General features: G+C 46.8%; 1 protein-coding gene across 11 annotated transcripts in view; it reads left to right on the plus strand.

Moving 5' to 3' along the window:
- MTRR (5-methyltetrahydrofolate-homocysteine methyltransferase reductase) overlaps nucleotides 1-18,920 on the plus strand; it is a 30,777-nt gene that overhangs the window by 3,586 nt on the left and 8,271 nt on the right. For 8 of the 11 annotated variants that reach the window (XM_045082000.1, XM_045081997.1, XM_045082002.1 and 5 more), the window contains 9 exons: nucleotides 76-229; nucleotides 2,010-2,127; nucleotides 4,635-5,022; nucleotides 10,215-10,337; nucleotides 12,127-12,280; nucleotides 13,216-13,304; nucleotides 14,551-14,731; nucleotides 17,028-17,070; nucleotides 17,664-17,850. In XM_045082000.1, the coding sequence (XP_044937935.1) occupies nucleotides 76-229; nucleotides 2,010-2,127; nucleotides 4,635-5,022; nucleotides 10,215-10,337; nucleotides 12,127-12,280; nucleotides 13,216-13,304; nucleotides 14,551-14,731; nucleotides 17,028-17,070; nucleotides 17,664-17,850 (1,437 nt within the window). Of the gene's footprint in view, nucleotides 1-75; nucleotides 230-1,173; nucleotides 1,221-2,009; nucleotides 2,192-4,634; nucleotides 5,023-10,214; nucleotides 10,338-12,126; nucleotides 12,281-13,215; nucleotides 13,305-14,550; nucleotides 14,732-17,027; nucleotides 17,071-17,663; nucleotides 17,851-18,920 lie in introns of those variants that run through there. The other 3 variants (XM_045082001.1, XM_045082003.1, XM_045082004.1) reach the window with 2 other exon arrangements.

An 18,920-nucleotide genomic window follows, 5' to 3' on the forward strand; every position in this document is an offset into this window, starting at 1 on the left:
TGGTTGCCTTGCTGATGTGTCAAGTCAGAACTATGTACAGCTGTAGATCCCTGACGCGTGGTCCTCGTTTTGTAGTATGATCTGAAAACTGAAACAGCGCCTCTCGTGGTGGTGGTTTCCACCACGGGCACTGGAGACCCGCCCGACACCGCGCGCAAGTTCGTGAAAGCAATACAGGACAAGGCCCTGCCGGGAGACTTCCTTGCTCACCTGCACTACGGATTACTGGGTATGGACCGTGTTTGCGCTCTGCTGATCCTCGGTTATTCCTGGTTTAATTCTGGTATCTGAATGTATCCTTCAAAACCATGATATAGAGTTGTGTAGATTTTGTTGTTGGTTTTCTGTTTACGGTTACATGTTTTCTATTTCTATGGTGTCCTGTGTTCTGTGAATGCCTCCCTTGTCTTCACTTCATAGCAGCTCCTCTGTGGAGCCCCTGGAATAGCATTTTTTTTTTTTTTTTTAAGATTTGTATTTATTTGTCGGGACGCCTGGGTGGCTCAGTTGGTTAAGCAGCGGCCTTCGGCTCAGGTCATGATCCCAGCGTCCTGGGATCGAGTCCCACATCGGGCTCCTTGCTCTGCAGGGAGCCTGCTTCTCCCTCTGACTCTGCCTTCCACTCTGTCTGCCTGTGCTCACTCTCACTCTCTCTCTCTCTTACAAATAAATAAAATCTTTAAAAAAAAAAAAAGATTTGTATTTATTTGACAGTGTAAGAGGGAACACAAGCAGGGGGAGCGGAGAGAGGGAAGCAGGCCTCCTGCTGAGCAGGGAGCCCGATGCGGGGCTCGATCCCAGGACCCTGCGATCATGACCTGAGGGGAAGGCAGATGCTCAATGGCTGAGCCACCCAGGCACCCCATTTACATTTTTTTAATTCAAGTTTTTTCTAATTTCTGTTTTCAAGAATGAACATGTATGTGTTGCTTTAAAAAATTCCTCAAAAAATGGTATCAACCATTCTAGTCACTGTTAGGCCATTTATGGACCTTCCCGTGCCCACTGCGATTGCTTACCCTGTTCTTTTTTTTTTTTTTTTTTTTAAAGATTTTATTTATTTGGCAGAGATCACAAGTGGGCAGAGAGGCAAGCAGAGAAAGAGCGAGGAGGAAGCAGGCTCCCCGCTGAGCAGAGAGCCCGATGTAGGACTTGATCCCAGGACCCTGAGATCATGACCTGAGCTGAAGGCAGAGGCTTTAACCCACTGAGCCACCCAGGTGCCCTGCTTACCCTGTTCTTTTTGTGAAAGTATGTGGAGATGATTAAACAACTGAGAAATTAACACTTTTAACCCTAAATTTTTAACCAAGTATGAAAATGTTAGTCCATTTTCTTGCCAGGAAACATAGGAGTTCCTATTTCACCTAACACAGAAATACAGGAAATTATACTGCAGACGTACCTGTCTATGCTCTCAATTAGGGGTCAGTAAAGTCTATAAAGGGCCAGAAGGTAACTGTCTTAGGCTTTGCAGACCATGTGTTCTTTGTAACAACTACTTAACTCTGTTGTTGTATCTGGAGAGCTGCCGTAAACTATGTGAACAAATGGGCTTGGCTGTGTTCCAGCTTGACTTTATAAGGACAGTCCTTAGGGGGCACCTGGGTGGCTCAGTCCAGGAGTTGTATTTGGCCCACAGGATGTAGTTTGCACAAGATCAGAAGTCTGCAAATACAGATAACTGTTTTTTTTTTTTAAACCTATCTAATTTTTCTTTTAAGATTTCCATATTTTTTCACAGATTCATGGAAACAAAAATGTGAAAATATTTGTTAACAGTGGCCAAGAAGTGTTTCTATTTTGATGGGTCTGTTACTGTAATATTGTAAAATAGAAGGCAAATATTTGCATACTTAGTATATACCCAGGGCAAACCTCAGGAGACATGAAGGTGTGCATTATTAATCAGAGCATGGAATGGTATTGTTTTAAATATTTGTTCTGTATAGCTTCTTTAAATTTAAACCTTACCGTGTGTGCACTGATAACCCGTTTGGGCTCCCTAGGGCTGGGTGATTCGGAGTACACGTACTTCTGCAACGGCGGGAAGATCATTGACAAGCGACTTCAGGAGCTGGGTGCCAGACATTTCTATGACACGGGCCATGCGGATGACTGCGTGGGGTAAGAGCAGTGTGCTTCCCCTCCACATTTCCAGTCAGCCCCTCTTTCTACTACATGAAAGCTTGTGAGTTTATGAAATATGATGACTTTTGATTTAGCACTGAAGCTTTTATTTTAAAAGTTATTTTCCTTTTTTTTTTTTTAGCTTTTTTTAGCCCTAGGACCAAAGATCAGCAAGGGCTTGATTTCTATATTCTGTTCACTTGAAGTGCCTCCAGATTCTGCTGAAAGAAGAAATCTGTAAAGATGCCCTGGAGGCATTTGTAGAAGTCCGCATTTTCTTTAGGAACTTCGATCGCCTGCATGTTTGCTTTCTGCCCTGCACACACAGAGACTGGATGCGGGTCCTCGCGCGGAGGCTGCCCATCCCGCCTGGCATCCCTGGCAGTGAGCGCAGGCCAGAAGCGTTCACGCGCCGGCACGCTATGGGCCCTGGCTCTCTCTTTACCGTCTTAATGGCTGCTTGCCCTCATGCCAGCCAGAAATCTAATTCCTGTTTGCATTAGTTCACTGGTGGTTTTACACCTCAGCATTTCACCCTCTGGGCCACCTTTGAACTCCTCTTGATGTGTTTATTCAGAGATCGAATGGATGTTGTCCTACAGCTAAGTTATCGTTCAGCCTCTGGCTATTTCAGCAGATGACAGCTGACCACCTCTTTTTTTTTTCCTACTTGGTGTGCATATTCTCACCGCTTGATCTTTGCTTATGAATGACGACAAATTCAGCACATGCTGTGCTTTTCTGCATAGCACCCTTGCTTGGGTATGCCGGATACACTTCTGTTACTGCTTAGCCGGCCCTCCGCTCCCTCATGCTCCGTCTGTGAGGGCGACGCGCTGGTCTTTTCGCACGGCGCAGTGCGTATGTTCTTGATCGTGACGAAGCTCTGCCATATTGCCTCGCGTGTTCACCTTCTAGTCTGGTCTCCCATTATGTTGATTTCTTTGTGTGTGTTTTTGTGTTTCTTGTTTTTTGCCGGAGTCATGTTGCCTTTATTTATTGTCTTGTATGAGCCATGTGCTTGCTAACTTCTTACAGAACCCACGTGGCCTGTCACTGAATCCACATTTTCCTTCTCTTCAGTCTTTCAGTTGCCCTGTTCGTTTACTGGATCCAGCGTTAAAATTCCTGAAGGTGTTTTCATCAACCTGTAGCTCTTCAATTTTCAGCCTAACTACCTCGCTTGAGTTTGCCCTCTTCTAAAATTATTTTCAAGGAAATACCCTGGCGTAGTGTCGTAGCCCCCACACTGATGGGGACAAGGATGCAGAGTGGGGTCCAGTCGCCTGCCTGCAGATCCTTGATAACCAACCGCCTTCACGGAGCACTGAAACCTTGGTCGTATTACTTACTTGTGTGCTCCACGTTCTCCCTCTCTGAGAGGGGATAATAGTGTGTGTCGTGGAAGATTTGGGGGAGGAACAAATGACTTGATGCAGGTTGTCGTCTTAGAGTAATACTTGCCCTGCTGTAAGTGTGCCGTGAACATTAGCTCTCCTAGTGGACGTGTTAGCCACTTCGTGTTTTTGAGCTGCGAAGATGGCTTTTAAACGTAGCTGTCGTTGCTGAGCTCAGAGTTTTATGTCCTTGCTTTCCCAAAGGCTCTGAAGGATGGGTTTGTACTAACGAGATTATAGCCAGAGTCCCTAGTAAGACAGAAGTCTGAAATGTGCCTTTTTCTGTCACTTAACTTTATGAATTAGGATTTACTTGACACCTCCTTTGAGTTGTGATTAAAAATGAAAAGGCTATGATTTCCAAGATTCTGATGCGTGGTTTCTTACTTGTTCAGTTAAAGTTTCTCCATTCGGGGAACGTAGGGAATATTATTGTTGGCTTGCCCTACTTTGTCTGTTAGTGAACACACTGCCACACTCTAAAACTTCTCTATGATTCATTCAGCTTTCCTACAGGAATATTAGGTTTTCTTTCTCTTGTGTTCAGACGCCCTGAAAATTTCATCAGAAATGTTCAGAACCCGTTAAAGGTTTGAACTCTTAGAATACCTAGCATTAATCCAGAGGGATTTCTTGGTGATATTTTAATTTGTAGGGGAAAAAAATTCACTAAATTAGGGGGAAGAAATGATGTTGCATTTGACATATGTAATTATCACGTGATCCTAGAGTAGGCTTGGATTTGGGATAAGTTCTGTTATCCTCATCAGAATTTCGCAGGCCTACTTACAATTATAACTTCTTAAAATAGTACCAACTATATTTTAGGAAGTTAAGAGCAATCCCATTCATGCTACCTATTATTGAAATGGCTTTATTTCTGTTCTGACCTTTATGCTCAATTTTTTTACAGCTGAAGTTCTAACAAACACACTGTAATGCTTTTAACTTAAGCATAGGTATGTTTTGTATTCCGAATAATTATTATATTTAGTGTTTTTGACATTTGCATAGCGTTCTGCCAAGTAGACTGCCACTATCCCATGATTTTGTATTTAAATGGAGAACTTAGGCATTTTTTTTCCTTTTTTTATTGCAACAACCCAGTTTAGAACTTGTGGTGGAGCCATGGGTTGATGGACTCTGGGCTGCCCTCACGAAGCACTTCACGTCCAGTCGAGGAAAAGCAGAGAGAATCGGCGCTCTCAGGGTGGCATTGGATGCTTCCCAAAGGATGGATCCTCTGAAACCAGAATTACTACACATTGAATCACAAGTTGAACTTCTGAGATTAGGTGATCCGCGGAGAAGGGATTCTGAGGCGCGGGGACAGAATGCAGTGGACGGAGGTCGGTCAGGTGCCCCAGTGGTGGAGTCGGAGTCCAAGTCCTCCTCGCTCACCCGCTCAGAACCGCCGCTCTCACAGGCGGCCCTGAGCATCCCTGCCGCGCCGCCCGAGTACCTGCACGTGCGCCTGCAGGAGTGTCCGGGCCAGGTAAGTGCTTTCCCCATCCGGCCACCGGCTGCAGAACCTCTGCTTCCCAGAGCAGCCGCTTCGTCGGCCTCACTGCATTGCGGCAGGGGTCTGCAAGCCGGCCTGCTGGGCCCATGCGGCCTGCCTCGTGCCTCGGAAAGTAAGGCTTATCGGGACCCAGGCCTGCGCGTCCGTCCCCGTGTGGCCCGTGGCTTCTTCTGTGCCGCAGCGGCGGGGTTCGGGGGGTGGCAGAGGGGTGCCTGGAGGCGGGCGCGCCTGAGATGGTTACTGTCTGGCCCCTTCCAGAGAAGGTGCCTGGGCAGAAGCGCTTGCATACCGTCATTTCTGTCTTTGAAGCAAGAATAGCTAAGAGCTCAGTTTCTCTGTCATTTTGGAGAATTCATTTGTTTCTTAATTTCTCTGTGGGTCAGGTGATGGCAGGTGTTGTAGGCACTCAGGAAATGACCTCAGCTATACTTAAAGCGCGACTTCACAGCACAATCGCTTTTCCAGCAGGGACTTTGTGCCCTGGGTGCGCCACTTTGGGGATTATTCTTTTTCTTGGTGAAATTTTACAGCCTGGTTTTTGCCTATATTGTCATTTTTTTGTCGGGTGTGTTTTTTCTCTTAATAAAGAAGTGTCCTTAAAGTAGTCTCTAAATTTTGAGCATTGGGTTGATTAACAACTCATTTCTCCTCAGCACTGCCAGCGTGCGGCACCCTGACACTTCTTCTATCAGGCCGAGACTCTCTGCTGCAGCCCCTCTTTCCGGGGAGCCACGCCCTTTCTCTAGCGTGGCTCATGGTGGGGCTCCCTGTGGGTTGTCTCCCATAAGCCTCCCCGGGTGCAGGATTGCGATTTCTTGTTTCTTGATTTATTTTAATGAAGCAAGGCCAGCATTTTAGAAGCAATTTAAGTACAACTTAGAAGCAATTTAAATACAGCTTTCTAGCCCTTAGAACTGTTGGCCAGCACCTGATAGGATAATGTTTTTCTAACATCTGCTTATGGTGTTTTCCTAGAGCATTCAGGCAAATGTGTTTCTAGAAACAGCTGTCAGGTGTTGCTTTCCACTCACGCTCCCTTATTGTGCAAATTGCTTAGTTAAGTGAGGTACTTAGGGTAAGTATTTTTTCAGGCTTGGGAGTAGAGGGGAGTGAGCAGTGAGCCCCTGGCTGGACAGCGGGTGGGGGTGCGCGGGCAGGGTGAGCGCCCCCGTTGCAGGCCGCAAGGACAGTGCGTGTGGCAGAGGCACAGGAACGTGAACGTTCCTGAGGAGGAGGGTCTGAGAAGGCTTGGGGTATGGCACAGGTCGTTAAAGAGGCTTCAGTTTCTGGTCATGTGGTGGAGAAATATTTAAGATCTCACCCAGTTAACGCATATTCGTGTACATTTGCTCAAGGGGTATGCTTAGACGACAAGGGGTTGGAAAAAGATTTGGGGGGGCATCCTCTTGGGATCCTCACATTAGGGAACTGAGAAGGGGAGGAGGAAGCAGCACTGGGCAGAGTGGGCAGCTGAGCCTCAATGTCCTCTCGGCCAGGCCCGCTCCACACAGCGTCAGTTCCCCAGCGCTGTGTCTCAGATCCTGTGGGGTCTCCGGGTCTTGTGGTGCAGGCTGCAGGGGCTCTCGTCCACACCATTGCTCAGAACTGCTGCACAGCCCTTTCCTGCTTGGGCCCCCTCTCACAGCCGCTGCCCATTGTGTCCCCTGGTGCTTGGGTCGGCACTGTCATCCCAGGTGTGGCAAGTGCTGGTGCTTGCAGGACCTGAAAGGCATGCCAGCTCTTCTCCCGCTCTCCAGGAGACATGAGGTACAAGATGCACTAGCGTGTCCTGTACTGGAGGGGGCGTCCTGACGTGCCTCAGGCTGCTGGACTCCTGGAAACTGGCCTCTCAGTCTGCACAGGGTCTGGCCTTTCCAGAAACTCCTACACACTGGCCACTTTGCACATTGCGTGTGAGTCGGTAGTGGGTAGTGGGTAGTGGGTAGCATAATGTTCCTAATGTCATGGGCTGACGTGACGTTCTGCGGGAGGTCCAGATGTTCTGCGTCGATTCAGGCTGTCCTGAAGCAGCTGGCAGGAGCATTATCACAATCTGGTGTCAAAATGGTAAATGGAAATTGTTCCAAGTGAAAGTGTGCCCCACTTTAGGGGTAGAGATGGAAAAGAGCCCAGCGGCTCACTCTGTCCACATGCCCTGTGCCTGAGGCCATTTTAATCCACCCTAGCAAAGGAAACCATCCATCGTGGAGGCCGTCACTGGGGCTACTGCTGGTGTTCCTTGCGCTTCATTGTTCTCCCCCAGCATCCGCCTGGTTGCGTGCAGGGACTGGGTTGGTGAGTTAGATGGAGACCATCCCTGGTCCTGTACGTTTTTAGGGGTTGTATTGATAACAGTATCGATACCTGCCATTCCTCAGGATGGAGTATTTTTCACTTTCTATTTGGGTGAGGGGAGAGGACAGCGTCAGATTTAGAGGCTTCCTCTTGGCCTCCCCCCTGTACAGCCCTTAGCCACAGGCCAAGAACTGAGTGGACCCATGGAACCAGCCCTGGCCCAGGATCCCCGTTTACAGCCTGGCCCTGTAGGTCGCACTCTAGTATGTGGCCCATGATGACACTTTGAGTTCCTGGGTAACAGCATAGCTGGACCCTCTTCTAGCAGTTCCTGGAGTATCTGGGTATTCCCCTTGGCCCAGTGTATGTTTTCTGCCTGAAAGAACTTGACCGAGTATGATCTCTGCGATGCTGCTGAGTCTCCCCCACCACCTCCCCTACCCATGGGAGACTGCGTTCAGCCACCCCTCCAGCCTTCCTGCTGGGATACTTAGGCCTCCCTCCAACACCCCACAGGACTTTGCTGACTAAGCGCTCCCACGTCCCTCTGGTCTTCGGTGGTCCGCCCTTATTCTTGGCCCGGTCCGTTAGCTCGGGCCGGCAGAGCGGCCAGCCCTGAACTCCTCCATGATGTCGGTGCCCCTCACCAGCACTGTCCTGTCGGCCTTGGCAATGGAGTGTGCTCTGGGCCCTCCAGGGAGCAGCAGCATCCCATAGGTTTTGGCTCTTCATAGTGTCATCCGTTTTACTCTGTCCACTTCTCTTTGCCTTTTACTCCTGTCATCTGGTGCTGGCCATGGAACTGTCAGCAGTTCTTCCTCATTTAGTGTGGACTTTAGCTTCCTCCTTGGCCTCATAACCATCTCTAGAGGCTGTTGCCAAGGTGCTAAAGCCAGTATCCTGAGATAGTGCTCCCAGTGAGCAAAACTTCTCTGTCCAAGTTGACATTCTACCCTTGTTGGCCCGGGACCTCAACGTTCCGTCTTGTGCACACGCTGCTGGTTTTTGCTGGTGCGGTTGCTGTGTCCTGCACACTCTTAGAGCATAGTCCCTCTCCTGCCTTAGCTGGCCCAGCCCATCTGAGGCCTAGTGTGTCTGACTTGAGCCTCACTGGCCCAGCAGCCAGGAGAGGAGATGGGACTCAGGAGCGGGGATATGGGCCTGTCTTGCCGGACGGAGGTCTGAATGCGAGGAGGACATTCTTGCTCTTCTTAGGAAGAAGTAGTCACTTGTGCAGGCTCAGCAGGTTCAAGGACATCTAGGGAGTCGAGATTTTTGACCCACATGCCCCTCTCCCAGCTGCCAGCAGGCCATTCTTTGCCTCCCCGAGTCAGGTCTTAGCATTCTAGCAGCAGGAGATGAGCAGCTTCTTCGTGTGCTGCAGAGCTGTCCTCTGGCTTTCACACTTAGTGCTTAATTGTTCATTAATTGTTCTCAGTTTTTTTGCATTTTTTCCAGAGTTATCATGGAAGGCTGGCAATACCCACAATTCTGCAGGCCTTATCAGTGCCATTTCCCCATAGATCTCAAGCACCAGCTACTGCGTACACACTAATGCCTTCCCTCTTATGGTGTATCATCACACTTAGCTCGTGCACTGTCATCACCTTGTGCTCCCTCTCTCCCAACTGTCACCAGTGTTGTGTGCTCATTGTCAGCCAGGTGGGCTATGCAGCTCCAGACGCCCATGTAGCATCTTCCTTGAAACCGGGCTAGCGCCAGCTGTCACCAACTGGCTTCCTTTGAATAGAACTGTGTGATTATTTCTTAGGTTATCCCCTTGGGATCCTCACCTTGGGGAATGCAGAGGACAGAAGCAGGAGTGGGCACAGTGAGAAGTGCATTGTGATGTGTCCCAGCAAAGGCCCCCGCTAGCCTCAACAGGGTTCTCCAGAGCTAGGATGGCCCTTCAACATTGTCCTGAGTTGGGGCAAAGGGCTGGGCCTTTATAGTCCTCGATGAACCGTTGGATGTGGGCTGCCTCTGAAAAGGGGTATGACCTGGGAATGCTGAGGTCACTGAGATGACTCTGAGCTAGCTGAGGGCCATCTGCTGACAACCTTACCAGCAGCCTTGCCGAGGTCGGTCTTGGGCGGCATCTCCCAGTGTCCCATATATCATGACTGTCAGGCTCTGAGTTTGATCCTTTTTCTAGTTTTTCCACATAGCCATTTATCCACTATTAACTGATGAGCATTTTGTAAGTTTCTGTCTTCAACAGAACTTAGAAATATCGAGTTAGAAAAGAAGCGGACGTAGTGCAATGAATTGGGTTTCTTTGCAGTTTCCCAAGACCTATGCTATCTAATATAAAAGCTGCTAGTCATGTGTGACCACTCAAATTCAAATAAATGAAAATAAAACTAAGAATTCAGGGGTTTAGGCATATCTGGCTAGTGGCTCCTGTACTGACTGACGTAGGTGTGGAACATTCCCACGCCAGGGCCCGCCACTCTGCAGATTCTTGTGAACCTTTCTTCAGGCGTCTTCCAGCCCTAAATGTCCTTCCTTTTAGAATCTCCTTCCTGAAACTGTGCATGCATATGGTCTCCTTTTGCATGGTTTATTTTGGAATACTCTTAGACCTTCACAGGAAAATGCTGGTATCTGTTATTTTCAATATATACATCCCAGAAATTTAATCAAGGAGTTTAAGTCAAATGATAGTCAAGGAGTTTAAGATACGGATGAGCTCTCTCTTCTGAAAGATTGAGAGGCCTATGTCTGTAGCCATCTGTCTTAGATAAGAATACTTCAATATCTAGGACGTTTTATAAAATCCTATTGATCTTACCTGGTCACTAAGTGAAGCAATGGCGATAAGATAGAAAATTGCATTTAGTAATATTTTATCACATTTGTTTCTCAAGGAGGAAAGCCAAGCATCTGTGACTTCAGTGGATCCAATTTTTCAAGTTCCAATTTCAAAGGCAGTTCAACTGACTACAAATGATGCCGTAAAAACCACTCTTCTGGTGGAATTGGACATTTCGGTAAGTTACAGAATTTATCTCTCAGCATTGTTGTCAGGAAGCGCGGAGACCTGCGTGCTGTCGTAGTCCACACGTTCGGGAGGGAGGAGCGCCTCTACAGGAGCTCTGGCCTCTCTACTCTTGACCCCTCGTTCTTCCTCCCCACCTCACACCCGTTCTTGTCACTTCAGGAAGGAGCTTAACATGAGGAGTGACCCCGCAGGTGACTCAGTTTGAAAGACCAGCGTTGCCCCCTTACCCAGGAAGCCGCGGAAGAGTAATGGAGTTAGAGCAGCCTTTTCGGTGTGAGAGGAGTCCTGAGAAAGGCCCCTGCTCACCCGAGGTCAGCCAGTAGTTGGAAGTCGAGCTCAGGCCGGACGGGCCTACAGTGCTTCATTTTTTACAGTGATGGTCTCATTCCTTTGAGACTCTGGAAGAAGTCACAGCCCGCTCCCCACCCCGCAGGAAAATACTTACATAGAAACATTTTTCATGTAGCTTCGGAGGCTCCCGTGCTGCCTCTCACCTCCGTCCACGTCCACAAGCCCACCCCTGCCCCAAACCACTGGCCTCGGTTAAGAAGCCACCCGCTAATCCCGTAACCTCAGTAAAGCTTGACTTACGTCTTCGGAGTCACTCTGCTCTGTGTTTCGATGGAGGTGCTGGGAGGAGGGTTGTGCTTGCAGGAAAGGGTGTGTATCAGGGCTGTGCGTGTAGATTTCAGTGAACCCCTCCTGGGGAACGGATGGCAGGCATCAAGACCAGGTGGTTTGCTTACATACTGTTGGATGTTCCACATTCCACATTTTAATATCCATATTGTTAAATACTCTTTGTCCACCAAAGCATTTGTTTTTTTATTCTGTTCTATACTCTTGTCATAAAGTGGTGAGGGTTGGCCAGTAGGTGGGGTCAGGCTGTGCCCGTCTCAGGCCAGGGCCGGGAGCACGTGTGGTCAGAGGCTGTCTCCGGATGCTGCCCTCGCGCTGCAGCCCTCCATAAACAGCCGTGCGGTGGGGGGCGGCTCGCCCAGCCCTCGTTCACGCACAGTGCCCAGCCAGGTGCTGCGGTGGCCTGTGCTCAGTCGGGAAAACTAGTGTCCTCTCCGACCCGTCGTCTTCCCCTACAGAAAGGAAATTGAGAACCAATGTGGGCAGCCCTAAATGGTTTCTCTCCCTCATCATGGATGTTTTCATAAGAGGGGTTTTTACATTGGTAAAACATTACTTACTGAGACACCTTAAATGAGAATAGTTTTAACTAATATGGTAAAAAATACTGAAATGATTTAAAGCAAAACACTGGATAACTGAGTTTTTTTTCTTTAAAGTGACTCTTTGGGTGCCTGGCTAGCATGTGACTCTTGATCTTGGGGTTATGAGTTTGAGGCCCGTAGTGTATATAGAAATTACTTAAAATTTAAAAAAAAAATGATAATTTATAATGAAAGATTCAGGGCCACCTGGGTGGCTCAGTTGTTGGGTGTCTGCCTTCAGCTTGGGTCACAATCCCAGAGTCCTGGGATTGAGCCCCACATCAGGCTCCCTGTTTGGTGGGAAGCCTGCTTCTCCTTCTCCCACTCCCCCTGCTTGTGTTCCCTCTCTCACTGTGTCGCTGTCAAGTAAATAAAATCTTTAAAAAAAAAAGATTGTTTGGTTGGGCTCATTTGTTTTTTGCAGTTAGAATCATTTTGTTTCTAATTCATATTTTTAAAGGATCATATAGTAAAAAACATGCTTTTGTTACCCCATAACTAAAACTCTTTAACTCTTGGACTTTTTTTTTTCTCTTTCATGTTGGTTGTTTCTAGAAAACAGATTTTTCCTATCAGCCTGGAGATGCCTTCAATGTGATCTGTCCCAACAGTGATTCTGAGGTACAAAACCTTCTCCAAAGACTGCAGCTCACGGACAGAAGAGAACACTGTGTCCACTTGAAAATTAAGGAAGACACAAAAAAGAAAGGTACACCCCTGATCTCTTCTTAGGATGTCATTGGGCTAATGGTGACAAGTCTAAGGACCCCCTCCCCAGCCCTTTTGTGATGGCTGCACAGGTGGTCCGAGGTTGGCCACGGGTTGGTGGACAGAATCCCAATACTCTCTCTGGTTTGTGGGTTTTTTAACTTTCACATCAGGTACACTGAATGAGAGGATGGTGGATTTTATGCTTATTTGGACACTACTGGACAGAAAAAATGTCCAGTAAGAATGCTGGAAACTCTGCATCCAGAATGTAGCTGTAGTCTTAGAGAAGCCGGTGGATTAGTTGAGCTGATTTGTTAGTTTGCTTTTTGAGTTAGCATTATTTTGTTTCTGAGTTATACAAGAGTAGTCCTAAAGTAAAAGTTTATTATATGAACCTTTTTAAAGTTTTTTTTAATCATGTGTATTTCTCATAGTATATTATTGCTGATTTAATATGTAAAACATTTTTTCATGATTAAAGGAAAATTTTGGTTTTTTTTTTAAGTTATTTGCTTAGAATCTTGAACTGAAGTTCCATCAGTTTGAAATCCTTTTTGAGAATAATACGCAGTGTTAATGGACAAGTGCCATCTTTTGGGTTTTTGTTCCTTGGCTTTGGATAATTACCCTCTTGTTTGGCATACTTTGATTTGGTATCTTTATGAAACACACCAAAGATTTATCTTTGGTAGATTTAAGATGTGGCTAATAATGCTATTGAATTTATGATTGTTTTATTTATTTATTTTTTGTAAGGTATTTCTCCCCCCTGCATCCATTTTGAAAATTTTTTTGACTCCGCAAACATGGCCGCAAATCATGTTTACATTGCTAGTACTGTAATGTGTACAGTTAATTGTTTTTTTAAGAAAGCAGAGATGTTTTGTTCTTTACTTTCTGTGTCACGGACTCTCTTCCTGTCTGTCTGAAAAGGAGCAGCCTTACCCCCGCACCTACCTGACGGACGTTCTCTCCAGTTCATTCTGACTTGGTGCCTTGAAATACGAGCAGTTCCTAAAAAGGTACTTTTCTTTGGGTAACTATTTAAAAGTGTACTAGCGCTGTGTAGGATTTATTAAATCTGGTATTTGCCCTTTGAAGGCTTCGAAAATAGGGCTTTCGTACCCATGTTTTCAAAAATGGATCCTAAAGGTACATTGTATTTTTGCAGTTGTCATAGATATTTTTGTGTTACGCTTGTATTGAAATTTTGTTTTGTATTGAAATAAGGTTTTCAAAGTAGCGCTTTTTCTTATTTTTACTGGATATCCACTTTTTGACCCCACATGACCTTGTGTCACCCAGCTGTTTTGTATTGAAATAATTCTTTATTGTTAAGTTTTTAAAGTAGCGCTTTTTCTTATTTTTACTGGATATCCACTTGATGTGCTCTTTTGTCCAAGAGTTTGGACTTGGCTCTGTCTTTGGCACTTGGGATTCCGGATGTTGTTGCTTTGCTTTCTTCGTTTATATTCTCCTCCTCTTTTTCCAGTGAGTCTGAGATGACTAAGAGTCCTTGTGCAGGAGGCTTCTAGAGGTTCTGGCCCAGCTGGTCTTTTCAGCCTTCGTCCCGTGTCCGCATGACTGGGGCCCACATGGAACTGTGTGTAGCCCCGGGAGCGAGCCTTTGCCTGCCTCCTGTGCCTTCCTGCAGCGGGGCCATCGGCTTAGCCCTGCTTCACACTTTCTTCCTGTGGGCAGCCCTCAGCCCATGCTTGCGTTCTGGCGCACCTTAGGCTTCAGAAGCCCCTGACCTCCTGGGTGTGCCCCTGTGTGCCCCTGTTGGGGTAGTTGGCCTCTTGCACGCTGTCCCTCGCCGGTGAGCCCTTGTCAGCACAGAGCTGTCATGCCCACTGCCTGTTGTATAAAGAGCACTAGCAGTTGTCAGATGGACGCAGAAGTCTGGCGTGGAATCATCCACTGAGAGAAGAACAAGCATTTCGTCTTGAGTTAAAGCAATGCGTTAGGAGATCGCTGGGCATTGTTACTCAGATATATCGGACACGTAATTTGAGATCATACTTGGGACTGATGAGGTTGGTTTAGGAAACAGGAAAGGTGGCTAAAAAGGAGAACATGGAAGGTGATTTTTTTTAAGAGGCTGACATTAAAGCAAATAAGTTAAATTCTCTTTTCTTGATCAAACTCCGAAGGGCGCTGTCACTTTTTCTTGGGTCACTGCGCACATCCCCAGTTCGATCCTAACCAGATTCTAGCAGCCTGACCGCACGAGGTACTTTCAGTCTGCTCCCTTTGCCTTGGCTGCAGGCGTTGCTACGAGCCCTCGTGGACCACACCAGCGACGGGCAGGAGAAGCGAAGGCTGCAGGAGCTGTGCAGCCGGGAGGGCGCGGCCGATTACAACCGTTTCGTGCGGGACGAGCGCGCCGGCCTGCTGGACCTCCTCCTCGCTTTCCCGTCCTGCCGGCCGCCGCTCCGTCTCCTGCTCGGTGAGTGCCGCTCCGCTGGCCCCTGCGCCAGCGGGCCTTCTGGCGCACAGCCCTCTGCTTGTCAGCCTCCCGCCAGAGGCTGTCTGGCACGTGGGGACACGTCTCACTGGGGAAACATCCGAGTGTGTTCAGGGCCTCCTGCGAGTGGGAAGGAATCCCTCTGCCGAGGTGGACTGGCTCCTGCTGCTTCCTCACCATCCTCACCAGCCCTTGCTCCCTCACCATAGCCAGCCCTAATTCTCTTTCCGGGGGTCAGTATGCAGCATCCTGTCTACTCAGCGGGTTTTCAGAAAGCTTTGTTGTTGTTGTTGTTTTTCAGTCCAGTGTTACCTAAAAATGAGTTTCCCAACGAAAAGAAAAGACATTTTTTTTTCTTCTTTTTCAAAGCTGAGGAACATTAGATGTAATTGACAGAGGTTAATGCAGTGTGCTGTCTGTGCGGAAGACAGAAAGGCTGCATCTGGCCAAGCTCATCTCCGGGATCGGTGAGGGCAGTGGGGGGAACCCCCCACCGCCGGCCATGCCAGGGCAAGTGGCCTTGTTCAGAGTGCTCCAGGCTTGAAGCCGGGACACGACCTGTCACCAAATGCTCAAATATAAGGCGATTCTGGTTTTTGTCCTCACTGGCCCCTGGGGTCTTCATGCCCACAGAAGAGAGAAGATCTGCCTGAGGAACTGGGGTCAGCAGAGGGGGTTTTGGTGGTGACCTCGCTAGGGATCGGGGGCATTTATGAGGGGCAGCGACTGTGGGAACTGGACAGGATTCTTAAACCTCGAGTACTTCCTGCGCTGGCAATTTTCTCCTCTCCTCTCTCCTTCCCTGTGGGGACAAGTAATAAAGTCTCCAAAATTTGCATTTGTCTTCGGTGATAGGAAAATGTGTGTTGTGCTTTTCACTTTAAGGCTCCAGGATCCCCCGATGTCCAGTACAGTTCGGGGTACTCTCCTTTATTAAGTCAGATCCTGCTTTCTCTCCCTTTTATTATTCTTTTTCCCCCTCGAAATGGTGACGTTACTAAATGACGTGGCTCTTCCCACTTGCCTGTATTCAAACACACACTCCTCTCCTTCTCCGTTTAGAATGAATGCAGGGGTCGGGAGAATAATCAGAAACAGAGTGGGGAAGTTGTTAGAACTCTTGTAAAGCTGTCCTGCGTATGACAGTGTTTCAGTTCTTTGTGTGGATTTGCTGTGTTGGTTTTTTTTTAAGCTTGTATATAACATTTATTATGTAGTTCTATAAAAAACTGATAAAAGCATTGAGACTTAAAGAAATTTATTTTCCACTTCTTTAAGTAAACATATTAGAGCTTAGTATTATGTTGAGCTCTCTATTAAGCTTATTCTTTTATTTATTAAATTTTAGAAAGGTCTTTCTGAATCTTTGCCAGATAACTATTGAAAATATAACCTTGAACAGAAAAAAAATTCAGAGTTTGTGTGTGGGCAGTTAAGTATTCAAAGATCGATTCTTTGACCTGCTTTTACTTATTTATTTATTAAAAGATTTTATTTATGTATTTGATAGAGAGACAGTGAGAGAGGGAGCACAAGTAGGGGAAGCAGGAGAGGGAGAAGCAGGCTTCCTGCTGAGCAGGGAGACCGATGATGTGGGGCTCGATCCCCCGACCGTGGGTTCATGACCCGAGCCGAAGGCAGGTGCTTAACCGACTGCCACCCAGGCGCCCCTTTGTCCTGCTTTGAAAAGAGCCCCAATGTATGAGAAACCACTGGGGCCTGGGTAACTTAAAGGTTTTATCATGATGCTCTCATTTTGTTTTTATAGAAATATAAGAAGGAAAAATATTTCCTTTTTTTATTAAGAAGGAAAGATATTTTAAGCTTAGGTATTTCCCATTTCCCGTAATCCTTAAAATAGTGATCTTTAACCTTCTGGGGGGGTCATCATCTTATTTCAAATATGAAAACTCTGGACACTTCTGCAGAAAACTGTGTACACACAGAAAATTTCATGGGTTTCTTGATTCTGAAACCCGTTCGTGAATGCTTTTATTATCCTTCGGTTTAAGAAACCAGCCTTTAGAATGACACTGATTCCAGGTAAAGAAATTCAATATGTCTGGTTTTTAACGTGAGGAATTGGAAAAAAATAATCAGTAGAGACTTACTTAGGTACAGTGAATTTATACTTGCTCTAAAATATGATTTAAATTAAAATGTTATTTTGGGTGTTCTAAATAAGAAAAATCCAACTCAGTCTTGAATTTTTACAAACCCTTTCATATAATTCTCAGTAGCAGTGAATTAATTGCTTGTGTGTTTTTTTTTTTCCCAGAACACCTTCCTAAGCTCCAGCCCAGACCATATTCATGCGCGAGGTACTGATGTTTATTAGCGTACAACATCTTTAAAAAAAAAAAAAAAAGCCAAAACATAGAGTATCTTTCTCCCAAAATGTGAATCTCTGGCTTTCACATCCTTATCACCCAGGGAAAATGTACCTGATTTGTGGACAATAGCCGGCATGGTAAGGAATGGAGGAGGCGGGTGTTGGGACTCCCGTCCTGTGGGCGTGCACAGAATGTAGAGTCTCCAGCAGCACAACCACATTGTGGTCCACAGCCACGTTTCCCCAGGTCGGGCTGCGAGTGCCTCGCGCCTCTACCTGCTGCCTTTACGGCCGTGCCAGGCCATCTCCACTGGGCACCAGAGGCGGGCAGCGGGGAGATGAAAAGTTGTGTCAATCTTACGGAGTCTTAAAGCAAACAGGTCGTTGGAAACTTTTCTGAATATCACAAAACGGGGGCAGGAGAGGAGGAGCTTTTAAGTAGCAACAGAAGTCTTTCCCCTGAAAAGTAGAGGTAGAGGACAGCCCACAGGAAAAATCCTTCAGTTTAGGAAAAAGGCTGCATCTGGCCTGTATGCATTAGTCCTGATGCAGAGTTTAAAACTGACCTGTGTGTCTCTGCAGCTCAAACCTGTCGCACCCAGGGAAGCTTCGTTTCATTTTCAACATTGTGGAGTTTCTGTCTCACACCACAAAGGAGGTTCTGCGGAAGGGCGTGTGCACAGGCTGGCTGGCCGCGGTGGTCGCACCAGTTCTTCGTCCAGACATGCGAGTGTCCCGTGCTGAAGGCGGGAAAGCCCCGGCTCCAGAGGTACTGGGAGTGCACGGTTTGGGCGTTACTAGAATGACGCTGTTCGCCTAGTTAGGAAGAACGATGTGGTCTCCCCTGTGTTGCCCGTTACCATCAAGATTATTCAAAGGAAAATGTTTGTCCTACTTGAATTTTAAAATCTCTGTTGGAAAGTCAGGAAAACATTACTTTTTTCATTTACTATTTTTTTTTTATTTTTAATTCTTTTAAAGGTTTTATTTATTTATTTGACAGAGGGAGACAGAGATCACAAGCAGGCAGAGAGGCAGGCAGAGAGAGGGGAAGCAGGCTCCCTGCTGAGCAGAGAGCCCGGTTCAGGGCTCGATCCCAGGACGCTGAGAGGCAGAGGCTTAACCCACTGAGCCACCCCAGCGCCCCGTTCATTCACTATTAAAATCTGTGTGTTTCTCGAATATATAAAGTGTGAATTTTCCATAATACTCTTTTCTCCTTCCTCATCATATTCATAGAAAAGACAGTCTTTGGCTAATACTCTTGGAAGACTGAGCACAGGAAAAGAGCCAAGTAAAGACTGAAGTAAAGTCTGAAGGCCGGTGTTGAGAGACAACCTCGTCTTCTGTGTAGACCATACCATGTCCCAGGTGAATCCTTACTTGGCAGTCCGTTCACAACCAAAGAGTAACTTTGTCCTTCAGTTTAGGGTAGTAGGATTTTTGCCGTTTCTTCCCTTTTTGTCTTAGTGTGGTGTAGAATCCAAATTAGCGCTCTTCGTGTGAAGGCGTAATGAAGGGGAAGCACTTTTGAAACACGTAGGAGAAGCGTATTCCTTGATAATTCTCGAGTGAGTGAGTGACCAAACCGTGGACACATTTACATGCAGACTTAGTGCCATCCTTCATGCTTTGATACAGCACTTGGCAAATCTCACTCAGGACCACAGCGTAAGGAACAATTTAAAGTCCCTTCCTGCCCATAAGGCTGGTTGAAATAAAACAAAACCTTTCAGGTGTTATCATGAAGTCGTCTTTTTCTGTGGTATTGAAAAAATGAACGTGTCGTCTGTAGCATTATCTTAGGACTGGTTTGGTTGCTGTAAGTTATTGGAGTTG

The sequence above is a fragment of the Mustela putorius genome, unplaced genomic scaffold (assembly GCF_011764305.1).
Source record: "Mustela putorius furo isolate JIRA1106 unplaced genomic scaffold, ASM1176430v1.1 tig00000589_pilon_pilon_pilon, whole genome shotgun sequence".
Taxonomy (NCBI): Eukaryota; Metazoa; Chordata; class Mammalia; order Carnivora; family Mustelidae; genus Mustela; species Mustela putorius.